Raw genomic sequence first — 12,336 nt, forward strand, 5'->3', positions numbered from 1 at the left:
CAACCCATTCCAGATGTAACAAAACAAGGTAGCTAAAACCTCATCCAAGAGTGCTTGTTGCCTTTGATATTTTAACAGGCCTGTGCTCCATTGTATCACTGGAGAACTCTCAAAGCAACGCCGGAAAAGGATCCTGTTGGCACTTGCTATGTAGCAATTCAGAACTTCAGTGCATATGCAGAATACTCTCCTTGTCGAAACAGTAAGTTGTGTTTATGTCAATGTATTGAAAATAATGTTTGATTCTAGAGATTGCTCCTTATATCTTTAAAACCGGAGAAAACCCAAACAACAGTTTTGAATGACCTCATGGAAAAAGTCCCTACCAGTGCTGTAAAAATGCTGTACCATTGGAGGGATAATAGAGTGGATAGAGTACTGGGTTTGGACTCAGGAAAATCTGAGTTCTCCCTTAGCTACTAGCAGTATGATCATGGGTAAGGAATTTAACCTCCATTAGCGTTTGTTTACTTATCTGTAAAATAATAATAGCACCACAGAGTTATTGTGAGAATCAAATAAAACAACAAATAAAGCCCTTTCCAAACTTTAGAGCGCTCTGTATAAATGGGGGCTGTCTTTATTATCTATTTTAAGTAACATTCTTATTCTCACATATGTATGTGCATATACACATATGTATGTATACAGATACTCACACATTTTAAAAAATAGTTAAAGTTCTAGTTGTATATATAGTCCTTTGTTTTATTTGGAGAAGAAAAAAAGGGGGTTGAATTAAATGACACTATATAAATGTAAGTTAAGATAAGCAAAACTCTACCATAAGTTCAGTGGTTTGATCAGCTTTTTTAAGATAAATAATTTCAGCTCCCAGTGTATGTGTGATTTCCAAAGACAGGAGGCAGGTCAGGATAACTTAGAGTCTTAAAAAACTCCCTCTGTCATTGAGCTATTATGGCTCCACTTAGGAAGTTCCACTAAGGAAGCCTCTGATTCCACTGCTATTTAGGTGTCAGAGGAAGGTCTTGAATCTGGCCTTGCTACTTCCAAAGCTAGAGTTTTCCCCACTATGCCGTGCTGACTCAAGAGATAGGGAAGACAACTATTATTCTCCCCATTTTGCCCACGAGGAAACTGTAGCTCAGAGCAATTCAGTGATTGATTCAAATTGGCCTTACAACTCATTTGTGTCAAGGTAAGATGTGGACTCGAGTTTCCTGAATCTGGGTATTGGCTCTCTACTAGGCCACACAGAACCCTTTATCCAATTTAAGTTTTTCTAAAGCTCTAAAATTGCTCTTAAATGTATCTATCTTAATAAAAATTATACTTTGAAAAAAATGTGCCTGTGAATAACAACAGTTACTTAGGAGAAAAGATATTTCTGATTTAAGCATTTTTAATTGGAACAGTAGAGGGTTTTCTTTTTCTCAACCATGGATTTTTCCTGTATCCTATTAAATTATCAAATGTTGAGATTCTCCTTCAGAAGGTCAGGCAATCATTGATAGAACGTGTTAGGAAGAAAGTAAGCCAAACTTCATGAAAATCAATGGAGACACTTTTTTTTTTATTGCTAATAGCCAGTGTTAATAAGTACTCTGAATTTTGTTTCAGATAAAGTCATGCTTATGTTTAATTGTATTAAATTTTAATGCTAATGAGCTATATGGGCATAATGTACATTAGCCAGTATGTTCCCAGAACTGGAAATGGCTAGTCAATCTTCCCTTGTATTGAACAATGTACTTTTTTAAAAATTACTCCATTCTTCTTGACTGACATCTTGGTCTATCAAATCTCCTCACATTTCTGTTTTCCTATTTCTCAAGTTCTCCATTTCTTTCTTGTTGGGACTCTGAAGTAAAAAGAACACACAGGGAAAGGGATCAAAATAGTGATCTAAAGGGGTCATCTGAATTATGACTTTTGGCTCTATTATAATGGAAAAAATGTCATGTTGTGGCCCTGGCTCTGGTCCAATAGACCTTTTGCCTTTAAATCACTTTCTGGATCATGTCATTACATCAGGTAGGGCTGTTTTTCATTAGCATATATGAAGCTACCCAGTTGGATAGAACTGGTTCTATAAGGGCTGTTGATCTCCCTTACTCTCGATTTAGATTATTCTGATATTACTACTACTTTGCTTTTGTTGCTTTTCCGTCATGTATGGTGTTTTGTGACCCTGTTTGGTGTTTTCTTGGCAAAGATACTGGAGTGGTTTGCCATTTCCTTCTCCAGATCATTTTACAGATGAGGAAACAGGCAGGCAGGGTTAAGTGGCTGCCCTAAAATCACATAGCTAGTAAGTGTCTGACTCCAGATTTGAAGTCAGGTCTTCCTGATTCTAGAACTGATGTTCACATCCACTGCAGCAACTAGTTGCTCCTATATCTTGCTTTAGACTGTGTCTAACCATGCAACCTGAACCAGAGGCCAAAGAACAAGGCAGAGTTAAGTAGCATTTTAGATCTCTAAAACACAGAAAAAGAAGCATAGATGTCCTGGGTACATGGTTATACATCTCTGGATGCTGAGTTCTTATAGTGGAACCCTGATTACAGGCTACTATAGAAGGTATGAGTTCTACTGTATGAATTTTGTGACATCCTTTTTTTTTCCTTTTCGATAGTATTTTATTTCTTCAATTACATGTAAAGATAGTTTTCAGTATTCATTTATGTAAGACTTTGTGTTTCAAATTTTTCTCCATCCCTCCTTTACTTTCCCCCTCCCCAAGACAACAAGCAAACTGATGTAAGTTAAATATGTGTAATTCTTTTAAACTTATTTCCATTGTGTCATGTTGTGCAAGATAAATCATTTCAAAAGGGAAAAAACACACAAGAAAGAAAAAACAAACAAACAAAAGGTGAGGGTACTGTGCTTCCATCCACATTCAGTCTCCATGATTCTGTCTCTGGATGTGGATGGCATTCCATTCTATATCTATTAGAATTGCCTTGAATCACTGAATTGTTGAGAATTCATATTTGATCACAGTTGATCATCTCGAAATGTTGTTACACTGTGACATCTATTTTTAACAATTAATAGGATTGAGACTAAGTATAATTATTCAACAAGCATTCCTTAAGTGCTTCATGTCAAGCACTGTGCTAGGTGCTTAAGATATAAATACAAACAATGAAATAAAGTCTGCCTATCCTGAATGAGCTTACATGCTAGCAGGAACAAGCTCTCATGAATACATTATATAAAGAATAGTTAATTCTCAAAGGAGTTTATTATAAGATAGTTCATTATATGTAATTATATATATATGTTATATGTATAATTAAGATTATAAGATAATATTTTATTATTATAAGATTATAAGGTAAGGAGGACATTAGCATTTGAAGAGATTAATAAAGACTCCATGTAGATTATGTTTGAATTGTGACTTCAAGGAAGAAAGGCATTTTCTAAGACAGAAGGAAGGAAGGAAGGAGTGCATTTCCAATATGGAGGATGGAAAATACAAAACACAGAGAAGAAGGAAAATGGAAAGTTCTTTCTGTGTGAGACTCAAAGAAGTCATTTTGGCTGACACAGAATATAGGAGGAAGACCAATATCTAGTGAGGCTAAAATGATAGATCAGAGCCAGACTGAATGGGACTTTAAAAAGAAAACAAGACAGTTTATAATTTATCCAAAAGACAATAGACACTTGAGTATAGCAGATAGTGAAATGATATATATGGTCAGAGATAAACAAGGAAATCACTTTCACAGCATTAGAGAAATAACTAGATATTTAGATATTCTAAAAGATTGTAAGGAATGTTAAGCAAATTATAAGATTGTAGTAATTTATTTCTTTTAAAAAATATTATTCATGCTAAACATTTTTTAAATTTTGAGTTTCAGATTATCTTCTTCCTTCCCAAACCCTTCCCCTATCTACTGAGAACTCCAGCAAAATGTTATCAATTATTTATATTTGTAAAATTATACAAAATGCATTTCCTTATTAGGATATAACAAGTAAAAACAAAAAAAAAATAGAGAAAAATTTTACGTCAGTTTGCCCTCAGTTCATTGGTTCTGTTTCTGGAGATGTATAATTTTTTTTTTTTCATCATGAGTCCTTTGGAATTATTTTGGATCATTGTATTGATCAGAGTAATCATGTCTTTCACAGTTGATCATCATTACAAAATTGCTATTACTATGCACAATGATCTCCTGCTCCTTCCCATTTCACTTTGCATCAGTTTATATGATTCTTTTTTTTCTGTAATCACTTACTCATTATTTTTATAGTGTAATAGTATTCTAAGACAATCATAATGCCACATTTTGTTCAGCCATTCTCCAACTGATGAGTATCTATTTGATTTCCAATTTCTTGCTACCAAAGAATTGAGCTTCTATAAACAATTTAGGGGCACAGATTTAATAGTAATATTCCAGGATCAAAATTATATGTGCAGTTTTATAGCCCTTTGGGAATAGTTCCAAGATTTTCTCTAGAATGGTTGGACCAATTCAGAACTCGATCAGTAGTTTATTAGTGTATCTTCGAGCATTTGTCATTTCTAATAGATATAAGGTAGTACCTCAGAGTTTTCATTTACATATGACTACCAATAGCCTCAATTTCTTCTCCTGAAAACTGCTTTATCAAATCCTTTGATCATTTATCAACTGGGGAATGGATCTCATTTTTACAGATTTTATTCCATTCCATATGTGTTGAAGAAATGTTGACTTTATCAGAGAAATTTTCCTTTACAATTTTTGATATTACTGTATTGTTATGATACCTTTTAACAAAGTGTAACTTCCCTAATTTTAATTCCCTCTTATAATTAGGTGTTTTTTGCTTTTGCTTTTTCTGAGATCATGATTGTTAACCTTGCCTTTTTTATTTTAGCTGAAGCATAATAGATCCTGCGAGTCATTTTTTTTTCAAGTATGTCTCTTTTTAAAAAGTATATTATTAAATTCTGCTTTTCTAAACCATTTTGCTATCCAATTATATTTTCTGAGTTTTCATTTCATCCTATCCATATTCACAGTTATTATTAATAACTGGATGTTTTCCTCTACCCTATTGTTCTTCTGCTATTCTGTTTTTTTTTCTTTTTTCTCCCTGTCTATCCTCCAAGTCTATTTTTGCTTCTGATCACTACATCCATTAATATATCCTTACTTGTATCATCTCTCCCCCCTCCATAGTTCTTATCCCTTCCCCTTCCTGTTTCTGTACTGGGTAAGATAGATTTCTAAAACTAACTGAGGTTTTGTATATATTATTCCCTCTTTAAACCAATTCTGACAAGAGTGAGGTTCAAGCATTGCTCACCCACCACAAATTTTCCCCTACATTATAAATAATGTTCCTTATGCACCTCTTTTATGTGAGAAAATTTCCCCCATTATACTTCTCCCTTCCCCTTTCTCCCAGTTCATCCCTCTTTCTCACCAATTCACTTATTTTCTGAGGTCATCCCAACATAATTGACTCACATTCTTGCTCTTTGTTTATGTAGACTCCTTCTATCTACCCTAATAATGATAAAGTTCTTAAAAGTTACAGGTTTCATATCCCATATAGGATTGCAAAAAGTTTAGCTTTATTTAGGTCCTTATGATTACACTTTCATGTTTAACTTTATATATTTCTCTTGAGTCTTGTGTTTGAATGCAAAATCAGCTTTGGTCTTTTCATCCAGAAAGTCAAAATTCCTATGTTTTATTAAATATATGATTCCTCCTTCCCACAAAGGATTGTACTTGGTTTTCTAAAAAGGTTATTCCTCTTTTAATCCTAGCTCCTTTGCTTTCTGGAACATCGTATTTCAAGCCTTCTGCTCCTTTCATGTGGAAACTTCTAAATTTTGTGTGATCTTGACAGGGGTTCCATGATATTTGAATTGTTTTTTTTCTGTCTGCTTGCAATATTTTCTCTTTGACTTGGGGGCACTGGAATTTGCTAAAATATTCCTGGAAATGTTCATTTTTGAAGTCTCTTTTAGGAGGTGATTAGTGGATTCTGCCCATTTCTATTTTATTCTCTAAATCTAAGATATCAGGACAGTTTTCCTTGATAATGTCTTGAAACATGATGTGTAAGGGTTTTTTTGATCATAGATTTTAGGTTGTCTACAATTTAAATTATCTCTCCTCAATCTGTTTTCCAGATGTATTGTTTTTCTAGTGAGATTTTCACATTTTTTCTATTTTTTTATTCTATTGACTTTGTTTTATTGTTTCCTGAAGTTTCATGGAGTCATTAGTCTCTATTCACCCAATTGTAGTTTTTAAGGAATTATATTCTTCAGTGAGCTTTTGCACCTCCTTTTCTATTTGGCCTACTATGTGTTTTTTAAAATGCAATTCCTTTCTACAGTAAACTGTTTTTAACCAAGCTGTTAATTCCTTTTATAATTTCTTGCATCACTCTCCATTTCTTTTGCCAATTTTCCATCTACTACTCTTATCTTTTTCTTTAACTATTCCAGGAATTCTTATTTGGCTTGGGTCCAATTAGAATTTTTCCTTGAGGCTTTGCATATAGTTATTTTCATGTTGTATCTTTTCAGTTTATGTCTTAGTCTGGCTAAGTCCTTTGTTGTCGTTTACTCATTTCCCCCTGCCTATTTCTTCACTTTGAAGTTTATTTTAAAGTTGGACTCTGCTTATCTGGGGAGTTGGGGAAACACCATGTTAAGCTTCAGGCTTTTTTGTGTTACTGTTTTCAATGTTAATTCTGGAGAATCTGCAAGATTGGTGCTTCCAAAGTGGTTTTATCTTGGAATAGCTGAGATTATTGTTTTCCTGATCTGAGCAGAGTCTTTACTCAGAAAAGGCCCTTGCTCTCTGCAACTACTAATACTTGTGTTCCTCTTCACCTTGGAACTTCAAATCAGACAATAGAATTGATAATCAGTACCAACTGTACCCAGTGCCAGCAAACAGTCTCCTGTCATCTATTTTTGACCAATTATCTGATTCTTTTACAGTTTCTGGGCTGTGATCTCCCAAAGCTTTTGCTGCTGTTTCTACTGTTTGGACCCCTTCTAAGGTTTGGGTTCTTCTGCCATGCTCTGAGTCTCCATCACTTTCCCAGTGTTATAGACCACTGCAGGAGATCTAAGTTGTCTTAGGCTGGGAAAATGTCTCTTTAAACAGTTTTTTTGTTTCTCCAAAATTTGATTTGAGGGATTCTTTTAAAGTTGTTTGGAGAAAAATGTTAAGAATTCAACTTCGCTTCAGCCATTCTTGACTGTGCCAGAAGCTGAATCCCCAAAGCTGAATTATTTTTTAATTTTTAAACATTTTTATTTAATGTTTTGAGTTCCAAATTCTATCCTTCCTCTCCCCTCCTCCTTGAGCTGGTAAACAATCAGATATAGGTTATACATGTGCAATTATGTAAAAAATTTCCATATTAATCATTTTGTACAAGAAAACTCTAAGAAAAGAAACAAATGAAAGAAAGAAAGTGAAAATAGCATGCTTCAGTCTATATTCAAGCAATATCAGTTGTTTCCTCTGGAGGCAGATTGTATGCTTCATCATGACTATTTTGGGATTGTTTTGAATCATTGTATTGCTGAGAATAAGAGCTAAATTTTTTAAAAAAAGTAAAATGGAGTTACAATTGAACTCAAGACCTGGGATGATTTGAACGATAGTGTGTAAGTATTCATTTCTGTTTCTCTAGGGCTTTTCCTCAATTATTGGTAGCTCTATTGCCCTATAAATATCCAGAAAAAATTCCTTTTGGTTTCTAATGTGCTCCCAGCTCACTGATATGATGGTCATTTGGTCATAGAGCCAAAACATCTGCAATGACGATTTTCAAAGAGGAATCAGAGAAGTCTGTCCTGTTAATGTCCCTAAGACTGTCTTCAACAATGTTATTGCCGCATTGATCAATATGGAGTTCACTTTCCCCTTCACATGGAGCTAGTTAACAACTTTCACATACAGACCTTCAGTACATCCATGATGAAGGAACAAAATGGCTCCCAAACTTTTTGCTTCCAGTTTGGGCAGCCAAGGCAGCCATTCAGCATGATTGCCAGGGTACCAGGATGCTGCTTATGTCCTGAGATACAGAATAATAGAGTGGAAAGAACTCTGAATTGGGAGTAAGAGGATTTCAATTTCAATTGGAATGCTGTCACTTTTTACTTGCAGGACTTCAAAAATCACTTAACAACTCTCTGAGTCTTACCCCATCTGTAAAATGAAGCGGCTCATCCAGATAGCCTCCTGCCTTCTAAGTCTATGATCCTCATACACTGGTATTTTGGGAGAAAGGATATTTCCTTGTATGGACTCCGTCCAATATTTTTCTTGTTGTTGAGTCATTTTTCAGTCATATACAACTCTTCATGACCTTAGTTAGCATTTCCTTGGCAAAGAGACTGGAATAGTTTGCCATTTCCTTCTCCACCTCATTTTACAAATAATTAAATGGAGATAAACAGGGTTAAGTGATTTGCCCAAGATCACATAGCTTTTAAGGCTGGATTTGAACTCAAGAAGAGGAATCTTCCTGACTCTAGGCTTAGTGTTCCCTCCACTGTACTATTTAGTCAGTCTCTCTCTTTCTCTCTCCCTCTCATTCTCTCTCTCTCTCTCTCTCTCTCTCTCACTCTCTCTCTGTCTGTCTCTCTCTCTCTCTCTCTCTCTCTCTCTCTCTCTGTCTCTGTCTCTCTCTCTCTCTCTCTCTCTCTTTCTCTCTCTCTCCCCCTCTCATTCTCTCATTCTCTCTTTCTCTGTCTCTCTCTCTGTCTCTCTCTCTCTCTCTCTCTCTGTCTCTGTCTCTCTCTCTCTCTCTCTCTCTCTCTCTCTCACACACACACACACACACACACACACACTCACTCACTCACTCATGAATTTCAAGAAAAATGGCACCAAGAAGTCAGAGGTCGCCTATTTTCTGTGCTTCACACACGTACGCCATAAAAGTCAATGTAGGGGAAAGATGAAAAATGGTAAATATAGTCCACAAGATAGGAAATGATGGAGAAAAATTGGAGGAACATCTGGAAAGAATGGGAGATGAGTGAATGCCAGAAACAATTCTCCATGTAAATGGAGAAAGAGCAGAGTCCATCTTCAGAAAGGACAGGAAGACTAAATTTGGTTGGAAAGTCTGGCAATGGCCTTCCATGCCCAACTTATAAATTTTTTTCCCTGATGATGTGATGATGATGTGTGTGTGTGTTTCCTTCCTGGCCCTCTCATTTCCATTTCTATCCTGACCAAAAAAGTAATTATTCACATATTTGCCACACACTCTTTAAAGAATTTGGTTTCTGCCAGCCCTGAAGCTGCTTTCTGGTTACAATTTAGACACCTTACAAAGCTGTGGTGACTCTTTCAAGTTACAATTTATGAGTAGTTGAATTTTGGGAGGAGGAGCTCTAATTCCACATGCTCCGAAGCCTTGAAATAGGGCTGGCTTTGGGTTCCATGTGTGAGGCTGTCTGCTGTGGGGAAGGACCTCGCGAGCACTGGTTCAGGGCCGGAGGACTTGAGTTCAGGTTCTCACTTAACAGTTAAGTCACTTACCCTACCTCAGTATCAGTTTATTCATCCTAGAAATGAAGTGTTGGACTGCATGATTTCTGAAGTCTTTTATATCTCTTGAAACTTGATCATGCAAGTTGGCCTTCTGGGTAATTAACTGTTACCCAAAATCTGTTACCCAAAGTCTGCTCATCTCACCTTTGTAGCATCTCTTGAATATGTCCCTTTCTCTCCTCTGACACTGTTAGCACTCTGGCTTAGGTCCCCATCACCTCATACTTGGACCATTACAATAGCTGCTGGTGGGATGTTCATCCCAAGTCTCATATTATTCTGCTCTCAACTTATTAAAAAAATTCCTGCTAGCTTTAACCTGTGTACCTTCCCTGAGAATGAGCAATTCAATGCCCTTCAATTGCACTGAATTACATAATGCTGGTGCATTTTGACATAATGATTTAAAATTTCCAAACCATTCTTGCATACCTGATGGGAATTTGGAGGTGCTGTGATATGGGGGAAAGCATGCTGGATTTGGAAGCAAAGGGTCTGAATTCAAATCCTGATCTGCTTCTTAATAGTTGTGACACTTTGGACAACTTCAACCTCTCTGAGATCCAGTTTCCTCTTCTGTAAAATCAACAGGTTGAACCAAGTTACCCTTAAGATCCCTTTCCAACTCTGTCTCCATTTATCACTTAAGTTATATGACTCATCCAGGGTCACACAACTAGTAAGTAAGCAAATCCAGCAATTTACCAAAGATTATATCATAATCATATAACTTTGCAAATGGGAACTCTGCAAAATGACCTTTTATTCCTCATAAATATGATTTGTGGAGCTAGACATAATGACTTGCCTGGGTGATGTTCTTGATGGTCCAAAGAAGTCCACTGATATTTAGACAAACAAATGCATTTGGAAATGACAAAGAGGCTATTAATACTGAATGAAAAGAAAACCACAAAGTTAAACATATTGATTGTGTTGCTTGTAGTCTCTGGTAAAATACCACAGGATCATCCTAATATGAGCAAGAAGAAGGTGTTCTTTGGAGAGTTCCATAATGTAATAGTTCCTTGTTTTGATCTTTGCAGACAATGCTGACCCCGAAGGCCAAGGTTACTGTCAAGCAGGCTTTAGTTTGGATTTTTACAAGGTGAGATTTGCTCCATTTGTAGCTTTCAGGCAACACTTAATTTATCTATTTGATTTGGAAACTCTCCCCCAAAATTAACTCTCCTGCTAGTTTGTTCAGATGCCATTTGTGTCTCTAATAGAAAAAATATCATCGTGTGTTTATACTAATTCATAATTCAGTAATTTAAAAAGATAACCATTGTTGTCTCTAAAATTCTCTGCTGCCTCTAATAAATATTAAATATATTATATATGAGTACCAAAATCCATAACCACTTTGATAAGTATTAGATCAAATTGAAAAGCTGGAATGGGGGCAGGAAGGAAACATCTATGCGAGATGTTCCCTTGCAGATAATATCAAGAATATTAGCAGCTTATAGAATGTTTTCCTGTAGTTCCTTTCCCACTGAAATTGGGGGTAATTGTGGTTAGAATAAGGAAGGGCTCAAGGCCTCAGAATGGCTAACACTCTGGGGATCCAAAGCTTCCTTGTGTAGTGAATGCAGGTATCAAGAAAAGAAGAAAAATAAAAGGGAGCCTATTGCTGAGTCACATTAATTCTCATCACACAAGCCTAAAATTAATTTTAGCCTCATTCTTGAGATTCATATGATCATGGAATTAAGGTATTGCAATGACTTTTGAGGTTTGTTTCCATAATACAATTCCAGGGAGCCGAGTTTACTCATTCCTAAGAATTGCATTCAATGAATTAAAATTGCCTTAAAATATAAAACTTAAAACTATGTTCTTAATGATAGATTAATTTTAGAGCTTTCTTTGGAAAAAATCAGAACCAAAGAAATCTAGATATTAGTAGTAGGGCCAAGAGAAACCTAGGTTTGAGTCCTGCCTTTGAAATGTACTAGCTTTGTGACCATGGGCAAGACATTTAGCTTTCTAAACCTCAGTTTTCTCTTTTGTAAAATGGATATAATGCAATCTATTTCACCAAAATTGTTGGGTTGGAATAGGACTCAAATGAAATAATGTCTGGAAGATGCCTTGAAACTTTAGAGCACAAAATATATATTAGCCCCTACTCTTAACTTCATGTTAATATGGTTGGCAGAGAAGTTCCTTTTAAAGTTAATTTTTCTCACACATACATATAGTCAATCAAGAGTTTATTAAATATCTACTATGTGCCAGTACTATGTGATAAAAACTTTTAATTTTTTTAATAATCAAATTTGCGTGAATAATATTTTTTAAACAGTTAATGTCATTGTTGTTTGTTTGTTTTTTGTAGAATGGAGATCTTATAGTGGGAGGACCTGGCAGTTTTTATTGGCAAGGTAGGTTTTGTTGACAGTGGGAAAATCCACATTTGGTAGAAACTAATAAAACACAATTATGAGGCATAAATGCCACAAGAAGTTGTACTTTAAATACATTTAGTTTTATATCTGCATTCATACAGTCTATACTTGACTGTACAAATGACATTTTGGAATCATGTTATAATTAAATAAACAATCCCTTATGATCAATCCCATAGGATTACTAAAACCAAATTATTTGACATCTTGAATGGTCTTATTAATTTCTTTCTTTATTATTTTTAAATGAAACAATGAAAATATTTGAGGCAGCAAAAGAATTGGAAAGCCAACAAAATAGAATTATTCTAAGATTTTTTCCCAATCATTTCCCCCCTCAATCAGCCCCACATTTTCCTTTGTTTTCACTAAGTAGACTTAGACATAATAAAGATGCT

The 12,336-nt window shown here is 35.3% G+C and overlaps 1 protein-coding gene across 1 annotated transcript in view; it reads left to right on the forward strand.

Moving 5' to 3' along the window:
- The window catches only part of ITGA8 (integrin subunit alpha 8), a 202,965-nt gene that overhangs the window by 33,157 nt on the left and 157,472 nt on the right, over positions 1–12,336 (forward strand). The window contains exons 4-6 of the mRNA XM_031939925.1: positions 79–202; positions 10,571–10,632; positions 11,869–11,914. Of these exons, the coding sequence (XP_031795785.1) occupies positions 79–202; positions 10,571–10,632; positions 11,869–11,914 (232 nt within the window). The remainder of the gene's footprint in view (positions 1–78; positions 203–10,570; positions 10,633–11,868; positions 11,915–12,336) is intronic.

Source organism: Sarcophilus harrisii, chromosome 5 (genome assembly GCF_902635505.1).
Source record: "Sarcophilus harrisii chromosome 5, mSarHar1.11, whole genome shotgun sequence".
Lineage (NCBI taxonomy): Eukaryota > Metazoa > Chordata > Mammalia > Dasyuromorphia > Dasyuridae > Sarcophilus > Sarcophilus harrisii.